Source organism: Balaenoptera ricei, chromosome 15, assembly GCF_028023285.1.
Source record: "Balaenoptera ricei isolate mBalRic1 chromosome 15, mBalRic1.hap2, whole genome shotgun sequence".
In the NCBI taxonomy this organism is placed as follows: domain Eukaryota; kingdom Metazoa; phylum Chordata; class Mammalia; order Artiodactyla; family Balaenopteridae; genus Balaenoptera; species Balaenoptera ricei.
The window spans coordinates 611,540-634,322 of record NC_082653.1 but is presented as its reverse complement, the minus strand read 5'-3'; the positions used below and the strand labels follow the sequence as shown (position 1 = coordinate 634,322).

General features: G+C 53.3%; 1 protein-coding gene and 1 long non-coding RNA gene across 4 annotated transcripts; both read left to right on the top strand.

The window, feature by feature from the left end:
* The first annotated feature begins 257 nt into the window (after window positions 1–257).
* LOC132348753 (uncharacterized) lies at window positions 258–16,059 on the top strand. Of its 3 annotated transcripts, XR_009497543.1 has the most exons (4): window positions 258–769; window positions 13,653–13,769; window positions 14,731–15,022; window positions 15,684–16,059. It is a non-coding gene; the product is annotated as an uncharacterized LOC132348753 (long non-coding RNA). The 3 variants fall into 3 exon arrangements; XR_009497541.1 differs by lacking the exons at window positions 14,731–15,022; window positions 15,684–16,059 and having other exon boundaries at window positions 13,653–14,262; XR_009497542.1 differs by lacking the exons at window positions 14,731–15,022; window positions 15,684–16,059 and having other exon boundaries at window positions 13,650–14,262.
* A 4,757-nt stretch (window positions 16,060–20,816) lies between these two features.
* On the top strand, window positions 20,817–22,230 carry PPDPF (pancreatic progenitor cell differentiation and proliferation factor). Its single transcript, XM_059896545.1, has 5 exons — window positions 20,817–20,954; window positions 21,379–21,459; window positions 21,681–21,758; window positions 21,848–21,944; window positions 22,030–22,230. The coding sequence occupies exons 2-5, from the start codon at window positions 21,405–21,407 to the stop codon at window positions 22,145–22,147; spliced, it is 348 nt and encodes a 115-aa protein (XP_059752528.1). The 5' UTR covers window positions 20,817–20,954; window positions 21,379–21,404; the 3' UTR covers window positions 22,148–22,230.
* Window positions 22,231–22,783: the final 553 nt, after the last annotated feature.

Below are 22,783 nucleotides of genomic sequence, written 5' to 3'. Positions count from 1 at the left end.
CCCCAGCAGGTAAGGAAGTAAAGATGGGCCGGGGCAGTGGTTGGGTGCCAAGCAGGTCTCCCTGCCCCGTGGGGAGGGTCTCTCCGGGAGGGAAGGGGCCCTCCTGCTGGGCTGTCCCTGTGTCCGCCCCACAGACCGGGCGAGAGGGGCTGGCAAGTGACCCGGCACTTCCTTGTGCAGCTGATACCATCAAACAGGAGCCAGGAATTAAAAATACACGCCTGTGCGGAAAGCACGACCCACCCCGCCCGGCCCAGCTGGCCTCTGTGTTTAATGCGTCCCCTTCTGCCGAAGGTTAGGCAGGATCTGGGAGATGCCGTGACTGACCGAGGCTGGGATGGGACGGACCAAGGGGGCAGGAGGCCCGGGTCCCTGTGGTCGCCACCCCAACTTCCCCCAGGGATCTCCAGCTGCCTGAAGCCTCAGAGGGTGTTCATCAGACGCCCGCACAGGCCTGAGGCTCGCCTCTCTGCTCTGGGCTCACCCATTGCTGTCGCCTGGCAGGAACCAAAGCACAGTGGGCTGCCTGCACCAGGGGCTGGGAGGCCACGCTCCCCAGAGCAGTGGCCGCTGCTAGTGGAAGGCAGCGTCCCCCCCAAGGACCTGCTCGCTGACCCGGGGCAGGGGTCTCCAGTGGTTCCCCCAAGAGGCCTCCGTGTCCCCAGGACATGCCCATCCGTCCTCAGCCGGACCACCTGCAGGGCCCTGGGAGCCCGGGCAACATGGCGTCTGGAGACACTGGGCTCACACGGTGGAGACACGGAGGGAGGTATGGTGCTGCATGACCCGGACCAGCAGCGCAGGGCTGCACCACCGCGTGGTCCAGCTGACTGGTGAACAGCTGCACTACCGCGTGGTCCAGCTGACTGGTGAACAGCTGCTAACCACTGAATAGTGTTTAATGACTACTAACTACTGATTCGTACTTAATAACCACTGAATAGTACTAAATAACTACTAATCACTGACTAGTACTGAATAACTATGAAATACTAAGCAATACTAAACACTCTGTGATGCACTAAACAGCCACAGTCACCAAGCCTTGCGTGGTCGGGCTCCCAGGCAGCCTGAGGACCCGTGGACCAAGAGCCAACTGGGCACAGTGCCCAAGGTCACGCACAAGGAGGGCAGAGCTTGCGGAAGGCTTGGAAGGCCTGCGCCGGGGCAGCGTTACTTCTGGACAAGCCCGCCCAGGTCCCAGCTGTGCTCCTCCCCTCTCCCAGGTCAGGCTCCGCCCCTGTAGCCCTTTTCCCACACCTGAGCCACTGGTCACAGTGGCCCCCGTAGCAGCCCAGGGTATGGGTGGGGGGACAAGCAAAGAAGGGACTCCTGCTAAGGAGGCTGGTGCAGCCTCCCAGGGCACCTTCTGGGGAGCGGGCAGAGGGGGGGTTACAGGTCCCGCCTTCTCAGCCCCTCCAGTAGCTCCCGGGCCCAGCCACAAGCTGTTTGGGGGGGGCGACACAGACAGCCCCCTCTTTGGCGGGCAGGGATTTTCACGAGCCTGGGGAAAGAAGATCCAGCTAAAATTAACCGTTATCAAGCTGTCAGCCCTGGAAATAAACCCGCCTCCCATTGGCTGCGGGTGACGTCACTGCCGGGTTAATAATAACCTGCGAATGCAGAGCTTTCCACCTGTGCGTGTGCCTTCCTGGGGGGCCACGGCCACAGCAGGTAGGGGCCAGCAACCCGGGTGATGGTCGCAGCGGCCCAGACAGCGGCCTGAGGGGGGGGGGCCGGGGGGAGGGGAGGGCTGCGGGGTGTCTCAGAATGACATCACCCCCTGGCCTTGGGCCACGGGCTGCCCTCTGTTCCTTGGGCGTCGGTGTGCATCCTTACATGTGGGGTCAGTCGCACCTGTCTCCCAGCCTACCTGGGCAGCAGGACCCTGGACGGCCTCAGGGACACATTCCCCTGCCCCCAGCTCTCCAGGCTGGGCACCCAGGGCACTGAGCTGCCCTTGAGGCCGCAAATTAAGTGGTCTCCATGGTGAAGAGGAGCTCTTGGCTACCAGCTCCCCTCAGAAGAGCAAGGTCACGGCCCCTAATCAGAGAAGGGAGCGGGGCCGGGCGGAGCCAGGCCACGTGCACACCAGCAAGATCCCAAGGCCAGCCAAGGCCCCACCAGCCTGCCCGCCCTGCGCTCGGTTTCTGGGCCGAGTGAAAGTAAGCCGGGGCGACTTACTGGACAATCCAGGCCCCCAAACACACCTCCTGCCAAACCCAGCGTGTCTGGGAGGGTTTGTGAGGCTGACCTGTGTCAGCCAGGGAAGCCTAGAGAGGGGGGCACAGCCCCTCAGAGAGGAGGAGGGCAGCTGGCCTGCCCTGCCCCCACCCGTGCTGGGGCCACCGGTACCTGCCATGCAGCAGGGAGCCGTCACCATGGTGAAGGAGCTGCGGGCTCGCAGGCGCCTCCCCACAGGCCCTCACTCCCCAGGAACCCGGGGCAGGGGGCGGGCACCCATGCTTCGAGGGCCAGCGGCAGCCCTGCCTGCGCTAGCCCAGCTCCACCCGCTTCCGGCGAGCAGAGAGGGGGTCTGGTGGGCTGGGCCCTGGCTCTGGGCCGGTGTGCAGGGTCAGGGGCTCCAGCCTGGAGCCAGGAAGAGGGAGTGGCCAAGCCCCCCATTTGGCCCATTGCAGGCTGGGAGGCCAACCAGAGACGGGAGGGAGCAGCCTCTCGGGCCAAGAAGGCGCAGCCCTGCAATGGGGCTGGGGACACAGGGGAGAACCAGGGGAGGGCTACAGGCTCACCGACCCCCGCCACGGTCAGCCTTCTCTGGGCCCAGGAGAAAGAAGGGAGCAGGTGGGCATTTGCTGCATCACCTAGCTCCTCCTGCACCCTGCTCGGTTCCCCTGGGCCCCTGCCCTGGAGTGGGGGAGGGAGAGGCCTCAGTGCTAAACCAGCCTCCCCACCCCCAGGTTCAGAAATCTCCCTGGGGAACAGGAAGAGCCTTAGCAACTCTGCAGCCTGCCTTTTCTGCTCTTTGAACAGAGCTCCCCTCAGCTGGGCAGTTGGGAATAACCTGCCTCAGGAGCTGGGGACCTCAGGGGCTCTTAGGATGAACTGATGCAGGAGGCTTTGGGCCGGGAAAGGACCGGGCACCAAGGGAGACAGGGCTCCAGCCTGTCCTTGAACAACTTAGAGAAACGTGCACAAATTACGTGCTTGACCACCAGACCAAGAAACAGAACTCTGCATCATGCCCTCAAAGCCAACAACTACCTTGGCTTCTCCCGCTATACATCACTTTGCCTGCTCTTAAGCTTTGCGTGAATGGTATGTGCAGTTTGTGTTCTTTTTTCCGGCTTCTTTCACCTGCCGTCATGTTTGTGACATGCACCCTTGCTGCTGCATTTGGGAGGTGTTTGGGTTTTTTTCACTGCAGTGTAGTATTCCATTTCCAGTTTTGAGCTACTGAACATTAAGCTGCTATGAACCTCCCTTGTGTGCCACTTGTGTGAGCATTTCTGTTTGCTGTACACCACAGAGGTGGAGTTTTGAGCTGTAGTGTGTGTACATTATGCCAGTCATGCTTTTACTGCCTGTTGGCTGTAAATTCCTTTGCCACCTGCTCTGTGACAGTGGACAAAATTACATTAAGCATTTCTCCTTTATAGTGAGCTGATCCACTTTTGCAGAGCAGGCAATGAAGGGTGAATTTACATCTAGGAGGAAATTAATTGACAGCTGGTGTTTCTCCTTGACAAGGAGGAAATTTTACTATTTCTTCACACGTCTAGTGATTTTGGGCTGAATACTGAACATTCTGTAAAGACTCTGGATTCTGTTATCTTCCTAGGAAGACTGTTGTTTCTCATTTTAGCAGCTATTCAATTACTGGACCTTTGTGGGCTTGTTTTCATGCTTTGTTGGTTTCGATCTGGGAACCCCAAAGTGCCTCACAAGACCCTCGACTTGGCAAGACTCAGCTTCCGGTTTCAGTCCCCCCAAAGCTCTTTATGGGGCTCAGTTTTAAATTTTCTTAGATGAGCCTAGAGTAGGCATTGCTGTAGGTTGTAGTCTGTTCTCCCAAAAAATAAGTAAGCAGGTGTCTCCATTCTGGCTGGGCCCAAGTGCCAGTTCTGCCCAGCACAGCTGGTCTTCCAGTGTTTTTGTTTCGATCTCGGCTCCTGGTGGACATGATCTAAGGGGTCCTCCAAGGAGTCACGCCCTGGAGTATCTTTCCCCTTGAGTGCAGAAGGAACCTGTGGCTGGCATCTAGCCAATAGCACATGACGAAGGTGATGAGCTGTCACTCTCTTGATTGGTCTGCAGTATTTAAGACTCTGTCTTTGCAGACCAGAGTAAGAGATTCTCCTCCTGGCCTTGAAGAAGTGAGCTACCAGGTTGTGAGAGGCCTGGGAGGGGCCATGTGTCAGGAACAGTGGGCAACCTCTTAGAGGCTCCTGCTGTCCACCAACAAGAAAGCAGGAACCTCAGTCCTACAGCCACATGACCTTCGAAGAGGACCCCAAGCCTCTGAAGGAAACACTGGCACCTTGATTGTACCCTTTTGAAACCCTGAGCAGAAGACCCAGTTAAGGTTTGCCCACCCTTTCCACATGGCCTTGGGGACTTCCCTAGTGGTCCAGTGGTTAAGACTTTGCGCTTCCACTGCAGGGGGCACAAGTTCGATCCCTGGTCGGGGAACTAAGATCCCACATGCTGCATGGCACCACCAAAAAAAAAAAGGCGTGCCTGGACTCCTGACCCATGGAAGCTGGGTATATATAGTAAATGTGTGTGGGGGGGGTGGGGGGGAAGTTTGGGGGTTTTGGGGGGTTTTTAATTGAAGTATAGTTGATTTACAATGTTGTGTTAATTTCTGCTGTACAGCAAAGTGATTCAGTTATACATATATATACATTCTTTTTTATATTCTTTTCTATTATGATTTATCACAGGATATTGAATATAGTTTTTTGTACTATACAGTAGGACCTTGCTGTTTATCCATCTTATATACAATAGTTTGCATCTGCTAACCCCAGTCTTCCAATCCATCCCTCCCCCACCCCTCCTCCCCCTTGGTAACCACCAGTCTGTTCTCTATGTCTGTTTCCATTGTGTAGATATGTTCATTTGTGTCATATTTTAGATTCCACGTATAAGTGATATCATATGGTATTTATCTTTCTCTTTCTAATTTATTTCACTTAGCATGATAATCTCTAGTTGCATCCATGTTGTTGCAAATGACATTATTTCGTTCTTTTTTATGGCTGAGTAATATTCCATTGTATATACTGTACGGACCACATCTTCTTTATCCCTTCATCTGTCGATGGACACTTAGGTTGTTTCCATGTCTTGGCTATTGTGAATAGTGCTGCTATGAACATAGGGGTGCATGTATCTTTTTGAATTATGGTTTTCTCCAGATATATGCCCAGGAGTGGGATTGCAGGATCACATTGTAGCGCTATTTTTAGTTTTTTGAGGACCCTCCATACTGTTGTTCATAGTGGCTGCACCAACTTACATTCCCGCCAACAGCATAAGAGGGTTCCCTTTTCTCCACATCCTCTCCAGCATTTGTTATTTCCAGACTTTTTAATGATGGCCATTCTGACTGGTGTGAGGTGGTACCTCATTGTAGTTCTGATTTGTAAAGGCGTGTTTTTTAAAGCCACTAAATTTGCTATGCAGGAATAAATAGCTAGTACACAACCCATAGTGTCTGCTCTCGGGGAAGCCTCCAGCAGCACCCCCTCCAGCCCTCAGCCACATGCTCGAAGGGACCCCACATGAGTTTCTAGGCACCGGCTGCTCTCTACCTTCGGCTGCCTTGCACCCCAGCTTCGGCCTCCGAGCTTGCGGGGACCACCGTGCTCTGCTTGGAGCCCTGCTTCAGGGCTGTGGTCAGAAGACCGCCCCCGGGGAGCCAGGAGGGTGGGCCCTTGAGAGCTCACGGCCCTGAGGGTCCAGTGTCCACTGACTGGAGCAGCTGCTGCCGGGCTCCGTCCAGCTTCACACTCATTTCTGGAGGCGGGCTGGCCTTCCTGCCACTTCTCTGTGGTTGGAAGCAGGAGTTGAGTCCACACATGTCAACTTCTTTTCTGAAACAATTTCAAACTTACAGAAGAGTTGCAAGAAGAGGGCCAAGAACGCTGCCTTATGCCCTGCGTCCACATCACTAGTTCTGCATACCTGCACTGTCTGCTGTACTGTTCTCTGTCTCTCTCTGTGTCTGCTTATATTATTGTCTCTGAAACACTTGAGAAAAGGTTGCATAAATCATTGCCTCGACCCCTTAATACTTCAGTGTACGTTTCCAGTGGATACAATCCCTCAATGTGCGGTCCAGCTTCTAATTGTGTCACTTGTCCCAGTGATATTTTTCGTAGCTGTACTTTTCCCAATCCAGGATCACATGTTGGTTTTGGTGGTCAAGGCTCTTAGTTTCCTTAATCTGAAACAGATTCTTGGCCATTTGCGTCTTTCATGACACAGACGTTTTTAAAGAGTGGAGACAAGCTGTTTTGCAGGATGTCCCTCTGCTGGGGGTTTTTCTCATGTTTCTGCATGAATAGATTCACATTTTATTTTTCCGGCAGGAATTCCACAGGAGCAATGCATGTCAGACAGGCAGGTGCCTGACGTCAGCTTACCCATCAGTGGTGGCGTTATCCTCAATCACCTGGTGGAGGTGGTGTCCACCAGCTTTCCCTACCGTGAAGTTACTCTTTTTCCCTTTGTAATGATTAAATACTTAATGAGGATGTACTTTGGATTCTATAAATATCCTTTTCCTCATTAAAATCCCTCTCAACTTAGCACTCATGGAGAATTCTTAACTGAATCAATTTTACTGTGATGGTTGTGCTTCTTAAGCTATTTATATATTTTTATTTTTGAGTTATACAGAAAATGGACTTTTTGAAAGATGTACAGTTCTGTGAAGGTTAGCACAGGTACAGACTCCCGTAGCCACATCAGTTGGGACACAGAATCCCCCATGACCCTCAAAACCTCCCCCGTGCTCACCCCTTATACTCACCCCTTCCTCCTACTCAGAGTCACGGATCTCCTCCCCATCACCATAGCTTTGTCTTCTTGAGAATGTCATGTAAATGGAAGCCTACAGTGTGTTATCTTCTGGGTCTAGCTTTTCTTTTTTTAAAGTGGTTTTTTTTTTCATTAATTTATTTATTTATTTATTTTTGGCTGCGTTGGGTCTTGATTGCTGCACACGGGCTTTCTCTAGTTGCAGCAAGCGGGGGCTACTCTTCGTTGTGGTGCACGGGCTTCTCATTGCAGTGGCTTCTCTTTGTTGCAGAGCACGGGCTCTAGGCACGCAGGCTTCAGTAGTTGTGGCACACGGGCTCAGTAGTTGTGGCTCACAGGTTCTAGAGCGCAGGTTCAGTAGTTGTGGTGCACGGGGCTTAGTTGCTCCGTGGCATGTGGGATCTTCTCGGACCAGGGCTCAAACCCATGTCCCCTGCACTGGCAGGCAGATTCTTTTTTTTTTTTAACATATTTATTGGAGTATAATTGCCTTACAATGATGTGTTAGTTGCTGCTGTATAACAAAGTGAATCAGCTATATACATATACATATATCCCCATATCTCCTCCCTCTTGCGGCAGGCGGATTCTTAACCACTGCGCCACCAGGGAGGTCCCAGGTCCGGTTTCTTTCATTCAGCATAATGTTTTGAGAGTCATCCAGGTGGTTACGTGTTTCAGTGGTTCATTCCTTTTTAACAATGAATGGTATTCCACGTGTGGATGGACCGCAATTTGCTTATCCTTCACCCACTAGATGATGTTTGGGTTGTTTCCAGTCTTGGCAGTTATGAATAAAGCCACCATAGACATTTGTGTACAGGTTTTTGCGAACATAAGTTTGAATTTCTCTTGGACAAATGCCCAGAAGTGGGATTGCTTGATCATTTGTCGGGCGTGTGACTCACTTTTTAAGAAGCTGCCACACTGATCTCCAGAGCACTGGTACCATTTTGCATGCCACAGCACTTTGTGAGAGTTCCAGTTGCTCCACGCCCTCAATAGCACTTGTTCTTGTCAGTCTCTTGTTGGAAATTTTGTTTTAGCTCTTCTAATGGGTGTGCAATGCTATCCCATCCTGGTTTTAATTGCATTTCTCTTATAACTGATGATGTTGAAGAACTTTCCCTGTGCTGAATGGTGCATTCTCTTTAGTGAAGTTCCATTCAGGTCTTTTATCCTTTTAAAAACCAACAGCTTTATTGAGATGTCATTTACATACCATAAAGTTCATCCATGTAAAGTACATATATATAAAGTATAATGCAATGGCTTTTAGTGTATTTAGAGTTGTGCAACCATCACCATAATCTAATTTCTGAACATTTTTATCACCCCAGAAAGAAACCCCAAGCCATTAGGTAGTCACTCCCCTACCCCAAAGCAAGACCCTGGCAACCACTAATCTACTTCCTGTATCTGTGGGCTTGCCTATTCTGGACATTTCATATAAATGGAATCATACAGGATGTGGTCATTTGTGACTGGATACTTTCACTTAGAGTGTTTTCAAGGCTCATCCACATTGTAGCATGTGTCAGTGCCTCATTCAATTTTTTTTTGCCAAATAATACTTCATTCCTTAGTTATACCACATTTGGTCATCATTCGTCAGTTGATGGACATTTGGGTTGTTCCCACTTTTTACCTAATAGGAATGATGCTGCCATGAACATTCCTGTCTAAGCTCTCTGTGTGGATATATGTTTTCACTTATCCTGAGTAGATATCTAGGAATAGAATTGTTGGGTCATATGGTGACTATATTTAACCTTTCAAGAAACTGCCAAACTGTTTTCCACAGCAGCTGCACCATTTTACATTCCCAACAGCAATGTAGGAGGGTTCCAACATCTCCACATCCTCACCAACATTTGTTATGGGTCTGTCTTTTTGATTACAGTTATTCTGTGGGTCTGAAGTGGTGTCTCATTGCAGTTTTGACCTGCAGTTCCCTAAAGACTAATGATGTTGAGCATCTTTTCATGTGATTATCAGCCATATGTATATCTTCTTTGGAAAAATGTCTATTCAGAGCCTTAGCCCAATTTTTCAGTGGGTTGTTTATTTTCTTAGTGTGGAGTTTTGAGAGCTCTTTATGTGTTCTGAATACAAGGCCTTCATCAGATATTTGACTTGCAAATATTTTCTTCCTGTCTGTGGCTTGTCTTTTTATTCACTTAACAGTCATTCGTAGCACAAAAGTTTTTCATTTTGATGAAGTCCAATGCACCCAATTTTTTCTGGTGTGGAATGACCATTGACATTGGCAAACCCCATACCACAAAGATTTTCTCCCATATTTTCTTCTAAAAGTTTTATAGTTTTACATTTCACATTTACATACAATATCCATCTTGAGTTAATTTTCATATAAGGTGTGAGATTTAGGTCAAGATTCATTTTTCTTGCATATGGATGTCCAGTTCTTCCAGCATCATTTGTCTAGAGATTATACTTTCTCCATTGAATTGCTTTTGCACCTTTGTCAAAGCACCATTGGACCTATGTGTGCTATTTCTGGAGCTATTTCTGGACTCTGTTCTGTTACACTGATTTTTGTGTCTATCTCCACACCAAGACCACACTGAATCGATTATTGCAGTTTTATAGCAATTGCTAAAATCAGGAAGTGTGTGAAAAGAATAATCTCTTTAACAAATGGTGCTGTGATAATTCTACATCCACTTGCAAAAGAATGAAGTTGGACCCCTACCTCACACCATATACAAAAATTAATACGAAATGGACCGAAGGCCCAATAAATCTATAAAACTGTTAGAAGAAAACAAAGGTGTAAATCTTCATGACCTTGGATTTGGCAATAGATTTTTAGATATGACACCAAAAACACAAGCAAAAAAGAAGAAATAGGTAAATTGGACTTCATCAAAATTTCAAACTTTCATGTAACACAGGATACTATCAAGAAAGTGAAAACACAACCTACAGAATGGGAGAAAATATTTTCAAATCATAATGAATAAGGGTCTAGTGTTCAGAATATATAAGGAACACTTACAACTCCATAATAAAAAGACAAATAACTCAATTTTTAAATGAGCAAAGGATATGAATAAACATTTATCCAAAGAAGATACACAAATTGTCAATAGGCACATGAAAAAATGCTCAACATCATTAGTCATTACGTACCTAATAACAGACCATCAAAATATATGAAGCAAAACTGTCTGAATTGAAGGAAGAAATAGAGAGTTCTACACTAATGGAGACTTCAATATTCCCGTCTCAATAATGGACAGAGCAACCAGAGAGAAGATAAGGAAATAGGGGACTGAAATAACGTGCTAAACCAACTAGATGTAACAGATACATGCAGAACACCCCACCCAACAACAGAACACACATTCTTCTCAAGTGCACATGGGACAATTTCTACAATAGACCATGTGTTAAGGCCACAAATTAAATCTCAGTAGATTTTTTAAGATAGGTATCATACAAAGTGTCTTCTTCAACCACCGTGGGATAAAGTTAGAAATCAATAACAGAAGTAAAATTCACAAATTTGTAGAAATTAAACAACACACTCAAACAACCAATGGATCAAAGAAGAAATCACAAAGAAAATTAGAAAATGCTTAGAGATGACTGATAATGAAAATACAACATATCAAAACTTATGAGACATAGCAAATAATAATGCTAAGGGTTAAATTTATAGCCATACACACTTACATTAAAAAACAAGAAAGATCTCAGACTTCCCTGGTGGCGCAGTGGTTAAGAACCCGCCTGCTAATGCAGGGGACACGGGTTCGAGCCCTGGTCTGGGAAGATCCCACATGCTGTGGAGCAACTAAGCCCATGCGCCACAACTACTGAGCCTGAGCTCTAGAGCCCACGAGCCACAATTACTGAAGCCCTTGTCCCTAGAGCCCGTGCTCTGCAACAAGAGAAGCCACCGCAATGAGAACCCCGCGCACCACAACGAAAAGTAGCCCCCACTCGCCGCAACTAGAGAAAAGCCCACGCGCAGCAATGAAGACACAACGCAGCCAAGAATTTTAAAATATAAATAAATAAATAAAAATCTTTTTTAAGTTTAAACAAAATAAACAAGAAAGATCTCACATCATCAACCTAACTTTACACCTTAAGGAACGAGAAGAAGGACAAACTAAACCCAAAGCTGGCAGAAGGAAGGAAATAGTAAGATTAGAGAAGAGATCAATGTAATATAGAATATAAAAACAGTAGAGAAAATCAATGAAACCAAAAGTTGGTTCTTTGAAAACATCAACAAAATTTCCTTTAGCTAGATAGGCTAAGAAAAAAAGAGAGAAGATTCAAATTATTACAATCAGAACTAAGTCCTCGTATGTATGGTCAAATGATTTTTGACTAGAGTGCCAAGACTACAGGGAAAAAAGAGTCTTTTCAACCAATGGTGCTGGAAAACTGGCTACCCACCTGCGAAAGAATGAAGCTGGACCCTTACCTACACTATATGCAAAAATTAACTCAAAATGGATCAAGGACCTAAAGGTAAGACCTAAAACTATAAAACTCTTAGCAGAAAACAGGAAAAAAATCTTCATGACATTGCATTTGGCAATTATTTCTTGAATATAACACCAAGAGCACAGGTAACAAAAGAAAAAAAAATAGACAAATTGGACTTCGTGAAAAAATTTTTAAATTTGCACCTCAAAAGAAACTGTAAACAGAGTAAAAACGTAGCCCACAGAATAGAGGGAAATAGTTGCAAAGCAGATATCTGATGAGGAATTGATATCCAGAATATATTTAAAACTCCTAAAATTCAACAAGAAAACAAACAGCCTAATTCAAAAATGAGAAAAATACTTGAACAGACATTTCTCCAAAGAAGATATACAAATGGCCAATAAGCACATGAAATGCGGCTCAACATCACTGATCATTAGGGAAATTCAAATCAAAACTACAATGAGATACCACGTTGGAGAGAATGTAGAGAAATATGAACACTTGTGCACTGTTGGTAAGAATGTAAAATGGTACAGCCACTATGCAAAACACTATGGTAGTTCCCAAAAATATTAAAAATAGAATTACCATATGATCCAGCAACTCTACTCCTGGGTATATACCCTAGAGAACTGAAAGCAGGGTCTCAAAGAGATATTTGTACACCCATGTTCACAGCAGAATTATTCAAAATAGTTAAAATGTGGAAGTGGATCCAAGTGTCCATAAGCAGATGAATGGATAAGCAAAATGTGGCCTATGCATGCAACGGAATATTATTCAGCCTGGAAAAGGAAGGCAATTCTGAAACAAGCTACACCATGGGTAAACCTCGAGGACATTAGGCCAGGTAGCCAGTCACAGAAAGACAAATACTGTGTGATCCCACCTACACGAGATACTTAGATTAGTCAAAATCATACGAAGAGAAAGTCAAAATGATGTTTCTGGGAGGAGGGGAAATGGGGAATGATCGCTTAATGGGGACAGAGTTTCAGTTTTACAAGATGAAAGCTTTGGAGACAGTTGGTGCTGATGGCTGCACAACATTATGAATGTATTTATTACCACTGAACTGCACCCTTCAGAATGGTTAAGACGGGAATTCCCTGGCAGTCCAGTGGTTAGGACTCTGCTTTCACAGCCAGGGCCCAGGTTCGATCCCTGGTCAGGCAACTAAGATCCTGCAAGCCGGCGGCACGGCCAAAGGAAAACAAAAATGGTTAAACTGTTATGTGTATTTTACTGCAAAAAAAAAAAAATTTTGGTTAAAAAAAAGGAAGTACTGTTGCATGCTACAATATGGATGAACTTTGAAAACAGTAGGCTGAGTGAAAGAAGCCAGACACAAAAGACCAGACCACATGCTGTATGATTCCATTTATATGAAATGTCTAGAAGAGGTAAAATCATAGAGACAGAAAGTAGATTAATGGGGCTGAGGGAGGGGTGTTGCTTAAGGGATACAGGGTTTCCTTTTGGGCTGGGGATGAAATGTTTTGGAACTAGATAGAGGTGGTGGTTACACAGCATTGTCAATGTATTAAATGGTTGCCACTAAATTGCCCACTTTAAAATAGTTAGTTTTAGTTTATAGGAATTTTACCTCAATAAAAAGATTTGGGTATTGCAATTTCTCTATATTCTTATTTTTCAAAAATGTTTTAGTTATCATAGTTCATTTGTCTTTCTGTGTTAATTTTAGGATCTACATCTTTTTAAAAATTTTGCTGAGATTTTTATTGGAATTGCACTAAATCTATACGTCAGTTTGGAGGGAACCAATGTCTTTACTGTGTTGGGTCTTCATTTACTTAGGCCTTCTTTGATTTCTTTCATTAGCTTTAATTTTTGGTCTACAAATCCTATACGTGTTTTATTAGGTTTATAGCTAAGTGTTTCATGTCAGAGTGTCACTATTATAAATGGTATTTTAAAAAATCTCTGCTTCTGGTTGTAAATCCCTAGTATGTAGGGCTATGATTGATTTTTGCCCATTGACTTTGTTATCTTGCTAATCTCAGTCACTCAATTAGGTTTTTTATAGATTCCTTGATGACAGACCACCACGTTGTCTGTGAAGAGGGACAGTTTTATTTCTCACTTGCAATCAGTATGCCTTTTGTTTCTTTTTCTTGCCTCATTGTACGGGCCATGACTTCCAGTAGACGCTGAATATTCATCGCCGAAGTGGACATCCTCGCTCCCTACCCAGTCCTGGTGGGAGGACCCTGTCTTTCTCCATCAAGCACGGTGTTGGCCGTACCTGCTGGGAGTTCGCTGGTGTAAGCAATGCTCTTTACAAGATTGAAGACGTCCTTTTCTATTCCTCGTTTGCATGGTTTTGATCATGAATGTGTTTGTCAAAGCTCATTCTCCGTCATTTGACACGAGTGCTCACACTTGTGTGTTGGTGCATTTTTACAGCAGCCTCTTTAAAGCCTTTGTCAGTCATTACAGCATCTGCCACCCCAGAGTCAGTGTTTGTTGGCTGGGTGCTGTTTCTCAGGCCAGCTGAGGTTCTCCTGGTGCTTTGCCCCGGGTAATTTTATTTTACTTATTTTTAATTTTTTTGGCTGCACCGCGAGGCTTGCAGGATCTTAGTACCAGGGATCGAACCCAGGCCCTCAGCAATGAAAGCTTGGAGTCCTAACCACTGGACCACCAGGGAATTCCCTCGCCGAGTAATTTTAGATCTTATCCTGAAGTTCGGTATTCTTGATGAATAAACCCTGATTTGTTGTATGCCTTGGGTGGAATTCCAGGGCACTGAAATGCTTGCTTCTGACAGTTGTTCCCAGGTTTGTATTTGCTTTTTGGGGAGAGAGTCTTTCTGACCGCCTCACTCCTTCATGCTGGAAATCTGTAATGTCTTTTACTACACAATTCACCCTTTCATCAACTGTATTTCTTGAACACCCACAACAGCGCTGCTTCTTTCTTAGCCACTGGGGACTGAACAGGTGCAAGCTCAGCCCTCCTAGATTTTACTTAACCAGCAAAAAAACCAATTAGGTTATTTCCAGTAGTGAAAAGTGCTATAAATAGTGACTTTCACTAAGCACCTGCTATGCGCCAGGTCCTGGCACTTCCCGTTTTACCGACAAGGACACTGGGAAACGGCGGATGCTGGCCGCTGCTCCCTGAGGAATCGTCTGGCCGCACAAAGTGCCCCCACATAGTAGGCGTTCATTAAACATTAGTCAGTAGTTTTATTTCTTCTGCAAATGGTGACCTCACCTACAGAGGCCCAGCTCCTGCTAGAGAGCCCGGCGGTCACTGCCCCCAGGGAAGAGGTCTTCTGACCGGAAGGTAAGGGGCGGTCCGGGCCGTGGTCCTGGGGGGGAGCCCCATTCTCCAGGAGCAGGTGGAGGAGCCCCGAGGGCCCCAGCCCTGCTCGGACTTTCCAGAGCCCTCACCTCACCCCCAAACGCCTGCGGCCAGAGCAACCACACGGGCACCGTGACAGCAGCAGCCCCTGGGTTTGAGCAGCACCTGGCCCCTCCCGTCCGGTCTTCACAGAACACCTGTCAGGAAGGTGCCGTCACCACCCCAATCCTGGCGGGAGGGGATGGGGCTCGGGAACAGCAGGAGGCCCTGCTGCACAGCCGCGACCCGAACCCCAGGCCCAAGCCTTGCCCCCGCAGCCTTGGGAGCCCATGGCCATCAGCCATCCTGCCCCTTCCACAGTGCAGACGTCCTGCGTGTGGCCATCTCCAGCCCTCCCGACGGTTTTCCTGTCACCACTTCCCAGGTGGCTGGAGGCTCACGTGCTGCGTCCTGACCCCGCGCCCAGCCTGCCCACCCTGAGCCCTGCACGAGCCTCCAAGCACACGGGCCATCACCCCCTGGGGCAAGTGGAAGGGAAGGGCTGACCTCTCCTGAGCTTGGCCCCTGTCCCAGACCCTGTCACCACCCACCCTAAAGATGGAGCAGCCCCTGCCCAGGCCTCGCGGGTCACCATTGGCCGCCGGGGTTTGGGAACCTGGGCCGGCAGGGCACGAGCCTGTGTTTCCCCAAGGCTGGAGCCACACCTGGGGGTGGCCAGCAAGACAAGGGCCCTGAGGTCAACCCAGAGCCTCCGAGGACACCAGACCGGGGTGCAGCCCCTCTGGGGGTCATCGCATGCCGTCTGCGCATGGGCTGGGGTGGACCAGATGGAGGCCGAGACCCCTCACCCCTCTCCCTGTTCCAACCAGGACGTGCACCCATCTGCTCCAGGTCCCCGACGCCAGCTGTGGAGAGTGACTGGCAGAGCCCCACCTTCCTGGCTTAGTAAATGCAGCCTTTACACATTCGCTTTAAAAAAAACAAACAGGGGCTTCCCTGGTGGCGCAGTGGTTGAGAATCTGCCTGCCAATGCAGGGGACACGGGTTCGAGCCCTGGTCTGGGAAGATCCCACGTGCCACGGAGCAACTGGGCCCGTGAGCCACAACTACTGAGCCTGCGCCTCTGTAGCCTGTGCTCCGCAACAAGAGAGGCCGCGATAGTGAGAGGCCCGCGCACCGCGATGAAGAGTGGCCCCCACTTGCCGCAACTAGAGAAAGCCCTCGCACAGAGACGAAGACCCAACACAGCCATAAATAAATAAATAAATAAATAAATAAATTTTAAAAACAAACAAACAAAACAAACCCTTTTTTTGGATTATCTGCTCTTTAAGTCATTGGCGAGGTTGAGGGTGAGGCGGACAGGGGCAGGCTGCTGGACGGTGGCCCGGGCAGGTGGGAGACGCCGCCACCAGGGCTCCTTCAGGGAAGGCCTCCCCGCCTGGCCAGGAGTGGTCAGCACACGGCCCCCACCGCCCCTCCTTCAGGGTCAGCCTGGGCCGCCACACCCCAAGGCTCACTTCCCCCGCTGGCTGCCTGGGGCCTGACGCAGGTCACCCTGACGTCTCTCCTCGCTCCGGGGCTCCCCATGGGCCCGCCGCAGCCCCGCTGGGCCAGCTGCCTGAGCTGACACCACCCCTCACCCAGTCCTGCGTCCTCCCGGCTCCCCCCACAGGTGCAGGTCACCAACACACATCCTGCACCCCAACCTCTGCCGCAGCAGCTGCTCCCAAGACACTTCTACAGGAGAGAATCCCAGACAGGAAGTGACCACAGCGGGTCACAGCCGCGTGCCCTGCCCGCCCAGGGTCCCAAACCCTGGCGGCCAAGGGTGACCCCAGGGCACGGCTGGCCTCGCCCTCAGCTCCGGAGGCACAGGCTTCACGGGCTCTGCCCAGCGAGGGGTGTCACGTGGCCTGATCAGGCTAAGGAGGGCCCTGCTGGCCGAAGCCAGGGAACTGGGGTGGAGAGAATGGAACGGAGTTGAGGGCCACCAAGCTCTGAACGTGGACGAGGGAGCTACAGCCCCCAGGAAGTCTCAGCTCCGAGCTGGGCAGGGGGCAGCCAGAGAACTCCTCCAGGTCTCTCCCGCCAGGGTCCAAAGCTTCTAGGCCACCCGGGAGCTGAGCTCTGCCTGGGGTGGAGGGGCCCGTGGCTTCTTGACCCTACCTCCCGGTACTCCACCCTCCTCCGCAGCTGCCCAGGCCTGAGCCAGGCCCAGGGAGCCCCAGGGAGGCAGCAGTCTGGGCCCCACGGGGAACAGATGGGGGTGTGGTTGTGTCGGGGCCGTCCCAAGGGCCCGGCACTGTTTGTGAGCCGTGCGGAGGAGAGGCTGCGGAGGCCCCGGGGGCGGGATGGCCCAGGCTGTGAGGCCGGCACAGAGTGACACAGGTGCCACATGTTCTCCCCCACCCCCCACCCCCTGGGGAGCCCCTGGGACATCTCATCTTCTGCTCCCCTCCAGGAGGTAGAACCTGACTTCAACCTCCCCATACCCGCAGCCCAGGGCACCAGGGCTCCCTCCAGCCCCAGGGCCTTTGCACCTCCCTGCACTAGCGCTGAGATAGCACGTTCTCAGCCCCTGGGGACTGAGCCCGGAGAGGGCAGGGGCTCCCTGCTCACCGCCCGCGGCACACCTGGCCTTGCACTGCCTGCCTCACGGCGGGTTACCCACGGCTCTGGGTGGCTGGAAGCCACAGCAGCAAGGCCAGCACCAGCCTCCCTCCCCGAGCCCCTCCCAGCAGAAGCCCTGGTGGCCCTCCTGCGCCTAAGCTGACCCTGTTCTCCAGAGCAGTCCCCAAGTCTCAGCGCTCTCTGCTCAGACCCCGCCATGGGATGGCTCTACCCCAGGGGTCCCAACGCATCTGGCCTCCCACTTCTCACACTGCTGCTTCCCCCTCCCCCGGGAGTACTCGGCACGCCTCCTGGGCCCCCGGAATGGCACCAACCCTCATTCCCCAAGCTGTGTCCCCTCCTGAGTGACCACCAGGCCCAGAATTTGGACAGGGCACCTCGCCAAACCCTACCCCACTCCTGACCATATGAGCGGTCCATGGCCCTGGGCAGGCCCCTCATGCTGGTCTCCCCAGCTTCGGGCCCTGGCACCCCAGTCCTGTTGGAGGCATGCATGAGGGGCACCCCACAAGATGCCCACACACTCAGCCGCCGACCACAGGGACACGGGAGTTCACGGAAGGGGCAGAGAGCCCTGTGGCTGAGGGTCCCTCAGAGCAAGACAAGCCTGGGTCTTGCTGGAACGTTCCATCCTCCTGGTGTCAACCGCACTGACCAATCTGCCCTGTCAGTGACCCCTCAGGCCTGGCTGCCTCTCCCGTCGCAGGTCCTGCCACTGGCCGCCCACCCCGTCCAAGGCCAGCAGCCCCCCTGCTCTTGCCCGGCAGCTCTGAGCGCTGGGCCCCTCCCCAGCTCCTTCTCAGCTGAAGCCTTACAACCCCTCTCCTGTCCCCCCTCACTGAGAGGGGACCCTCCTTCTGGGCTGGCCCCTCTGCTGGAAGGGGCACCTATCTGACTCACCACCACTCCCCGTGCCTGGCCAAGCCGTTTGCACACAGTAGGTGCTCAGCCAGCCCGAGCACTGGGTGAACAGAACAGCGCACGGTCCAGTCAGGGCCCCCGTCTCACTCAGAGACCCCTTTCAGCGCCTCTGCCTGGCTCCTGTGTCCCTACAAACCCACGAAGGCGGTGCCCTTGTCCTCAGTTTCCCCAGCACGCGGCCAGAGCTGGCAACCCACCACCTTCTCAAGCCACACAACACCCAACCCAATCATGCTTCAAGCTCACTGGGGGCTGCCCCCCACTTGGGGACGACCCCGATGCTGCCAGCTTCCAACTGGTGGTGTGTCTCAGGGGAGGGCAGGAAGGGTAGACACGTGCAACCGGGCAAGTCGGTGGGCTGGGGTGAGGGCGCTCTGTTGCCCATCCCAGGCGAGCATGTGGTCAGGGGCTGGCAGCAGAGCTGAGACCAGAGGGGAGAGGCTGCCCCGCACCGTGGGCGGCCCCTGAGGCCCTGAGCAGAGCTGATGGCCAGAGCCCACATGGACCCAAATGGCCAATAACCCCGCAACAGGGCCCTGGTACATTTGATCCACGACCAGGTTCAGGGTTTGGTGAGCACGAGAAGAGTGGGGGATGGCAAATGGCCCTTAAGAATTAAATTTGATTTGCAGTAAAGTCACCATCCAGAATTAATGCCCTGGAGGAGGGCAGGAAGACGGCCAGGCCGTGCCTGTGGTGACCCTGGGAAGCAAAGGTCTCTGGCTGTGAAGGGAGCTTGGGGTGAGGGCTTGGGGGGCCACGCGCCTCTCCTTCAGGGTCTTGTCTCACAGGTATGAGCAATCCAGCTGACCCTCGCTGTGAACCACGGTTATCTTGGAAGCCCATGAAAGATGCGGCTGGATGGGTGGCAGGGAGAGACGCTGGAACTGTCCTTTTCCCAGTGACCGGCAGGGGCCCAGTCCATGGGGACCCCAGGAAGAGACAGAGGAGGTCGAGAAGGAATGAGGGTCACCTGGGCCAGGTAGCTGCACCTCCTCCAGAGTCCCCTGGCCACACCGCGACCCAAGCCAGGTCGCAGTTAGGAGGTCAGCAGCCTTGACCCCCCACCCAGCCCAATAAAGGGTCACATCCAGGGGCAGCAAGGCCGCTCCCCTCCTGGGGCCTCGGTTTCTCCGTCTCCTGAATGAGAAGTTGGACTGAGGTTCAGGAATCCTGGAGGGGTCCTTGAGGGGGTGTGAGGACATGGAGGGCCCAACCCAGGGGGTTAGGGGATCTTCCTGATGGCCCCCCACCGAAGCCGCCACAGATCTCCTGAGACCCTCCCAGCCACCAGGGGCGAGACTGCCCAGCCAGGGCCTAGTGCCAAAGAGCCAGGGAGAGGACAGGGGGACTTCCCCTCCCTACAGAGGGAGGCTGGGGGTTGGAGGGGAAGGCTGATTTCCACATTGGAAAGGAAGTCCTCCTCCTGGTTGAAGAGCCAGGGTGTGGCAGGGCCCAGGCACTGCAGGGAACATTCTGGGGCTGCCCAAAACTGGGGGCCTCGCCTCCAGCTGCTGGAGACATCCCCAAACAGAGGTCTTTACCCCACTCACCGACATAAGCTTCCCCCTCTGCCTGCCCTCCTTTCCTCTCTCCCTCCTCCCCCACCCACGCCTTGCAAGCAGCTGGATGCAAGCTGTAGCTGAGAACGGGGAGTGGGTTCCAGAACCCCCAGAGCTGTGAGGGAGACATGGGTGGGCTCCCCAGCTTCCCGCCTGCAATGAAGTCCCTGAACGGCTGGAAAGCTAGAGGCACACAGCTCGTTCTGGGTACCACCCAGGCCGACAGCTGGGGGAGGGCACCCGCTGGCGGGGGCCCACGTCTGGTTGAGGGCTGGGCACACGCAAGCAGATGCCCCCCCAATATGGGTGAGAGTGGGGAGTGCCCCATCCTGGGCAGAGAAGGCCTGAGCAGAAGGGCACTGCAGGCGCTGGGCCTGCGGGGCTCAGCCCAGGACTGTGGGCAGCGGCAGAAACAGACCGGAAGTGCAGGGGCCACCGTCCGGCACCCCCGCCGCCTCCACGGACCTGGAAAGGTGGAGACAGGCTGGACCAGCAGCGGGCCTGGGTCCAAAACGGTGGCCAGGGCCCGGGAAGGTGGGACGAGAGGTGGGAGGGAGACAGGTCCTGCTCTAGGACTGGGGCAGTGGTTATTTAACCACCCCAAGCCCAGGCCAGGCTGGGATGCGCTGCCCAGGCAGCCCAAGTCAGATGGACGCTGCAGGGCTGGACTTCCTCCAGGGGCGGCCAGCTAGGGCCAGGCCACGTGGGCGGGGCAGGGCGGGGCGGGGCCAGGCTGAGCTTGGGGCGGGGCCTAATAGGCCTCGCAGGGGTCCTGGGCGGGACTGGAGCCTAGCAGGGGCGGGGCCTCGCTGGGGCTGGGGCGGGGCCGGGATCGGGGCGGGGCTCGCAGGGCGCGGGGCGGTGCCACTATATAAGGGGGCGCGTCCGCGCGTGCGCGCCCCGCGCGTCTGGGTCGTGGAGCTGTCGGTCGTGGTCTCCTTCGCAGATGGGCTCAGTGGCCTAGCGACCCGGTCCCCGCCGTCCGTGATCGAGCGCCGAGGCCCGCGAGGGGTCGCCGCCGAGGTGAGGGCCCGAGCGGCGCGTGGGTGGGGTCTAGCGGCCCGAATGGGAGCGACGGCTGGCGGGGCGGAGCGCCCGGCGTCCGGGAGGACCGAAGGGCGAGGGTGGGGAGGGGGCGGCGGGCAGGGCCCGGGGCGCGGAGCTGGGAGCGCGCCGGCTGCAGGCAGGGCCGCTTCCCGGAGCCCCAGGCCGGCGGCCCCGCGCACAAAGCGCCTTTGTTGTCCCGCGCGGCCTGTTCGGGCTGGTTAGAGCCGCCCGCGCGGAGAGGGCGGTCCCGGAGTTCCGGAGCCCCGCCTCGGCTCGGTAAACAAACCCGGCCTCCGCCCCTCCCGAGAGCCCACGCGGCTGACCCTGGGGTCCGGGTGGGGAGTGCCCTTCTCGAGAGGCAGCGGTGACCGAAGGGGCTCCCCGACCCCCGCGTGCGCAGGTTTCCACCAGCCCACAAGCAAGAGCATGGCAGCCATCCCCTCCAGCGGCTCGCTCGTGGCCACCCACGACTACTACCGGCGTAAGTAAGCCCCTTGCCCTCCCCACCTCCCCAAGTCTGACCCGGGCTCCCCCACCGAGCTTGTGGTGTCAGCTCCAGTTCCTTGAGAATCCGTATCCGAGTGGGGAATGAGCGGCTAAGGACCCCTGGCACCGGCCCTGTGCTGCAGGCAAAGCCAGCTCTTGGTCCGGTGGGCTGGGGGCTCAGTGCCCTGTGGAGCTGACCTGGCCTCTTCTCTCCAGGCCGCCTGGGCTCCACTTCCAGTAACAGCTCCTGCGGAAGTGCCGAGTACCCTGGGGAAGGCATCCCCCGCCACCCCGGTGAGCGCAGATCCACCGCTGGCTGTCCCCAGGGACTGACTGGAGGGGGGGCGGGCAGCAGCACCCTGGCCTCACTTTGCTTCTCTCAGGTCTCCCCAGAGCCGACCCGGGACACTGGTGGGCTAGCTTCTTTTTTGGGAAGTCCACGCTCCCATTCATGACCACAGTGTTGGAGTCCCCAGAGCAGTGAGTCCGCCTTCCTGGGGGCCAGCGGGGGGGGGGTGGGGAAGGGGCAGGTGGTAGCAGCCTCTGACCACGTGCTCTCCCCCAGCTCAGAGCCAGCCCAGGCCTCCACCGGCACGATCACCTGTGACCTGGCTCGGGAAGCCGTGGGGAAGCAGCAGCCTGGCGGCCAGCCTGGCCAAACCAACTCCAGGCCCCCGTCCTGAGTGGCCACCACCAGCTGCCGGGCTTCCTCCCGAGGCGCTAGGCTTGTCAGAGCCCCCCCTCCTTCCCCTCCCTGAGAGTGAGCAGGCTGCAGCCAACAGAAGCAGTTGGGTTTTTAATATCAAAACAGCAAAACACCAAAAAGGAAGTTGAGAGAACTCCACTCTTTACTATCCAAGCCACAGGAGAGCCTTCCCGGCACCCCCTAACCTGTGCCTCGCGCCAAGTAGAAAATAAACTCCAAGCAGCCAGCAGCCACATGATGTGTGTGTGTGAGCTCCAGGCCACCCCCACCCCCGTGGGAGAAGTCACCAGCCCCTCAACCTTCTCACTTCCTGGGCGATGGGGAGCTGGCCCTGCTCCCTGGGCCTTCCTGGGGTCCCTCCCTAGGGGTGGCATGGCGCTCATGGCATGAACCTCTGAGGTCTGGCTCAGGCTCACGTGGGCAGACAGCACCGGTGCGCGTGGGGCCTTGTGTCTGAGAAGGGGTGGCGCCGTGCTATTCCGGGGAGCCGGGGAGAGCGGGCAGTCCAGGAGCGGGCCCAGAAGCTCCCGGGGCAGCCACTGAGGTCAGGGTCCTCTGAGGGAGCCCGCCTGGCCCCTGCTGCCACGGCAGGAGACAGGGTCTCTGGCGTGGG

Excerpts from the sequence above, each read along its gene's own strand:
- PPDPF (XM_059896545.1), top strand. The coding sequence starts at position 21,405 with ATGGCAGCCATCCCCTCCAGCGGCTCGCTCGTGGCCACCCACGACTAC. Across the intron at positions 21,460-21,680 it reads CACCCACGACTACTACCGGC|GCCGCCTGGGCTCCACTTCC; the intron begins GTAAGTAAGCCC and ends TCTTCTCTCCAG. Across the intron at positions 21,759-21,847 it reads AGGCATCCCCCGCCACCCCG|GTCTCCCCAGAGCCGACCCG; the intron begins GTGAGCGCAGAT and ends TGCTTCTCTCAG.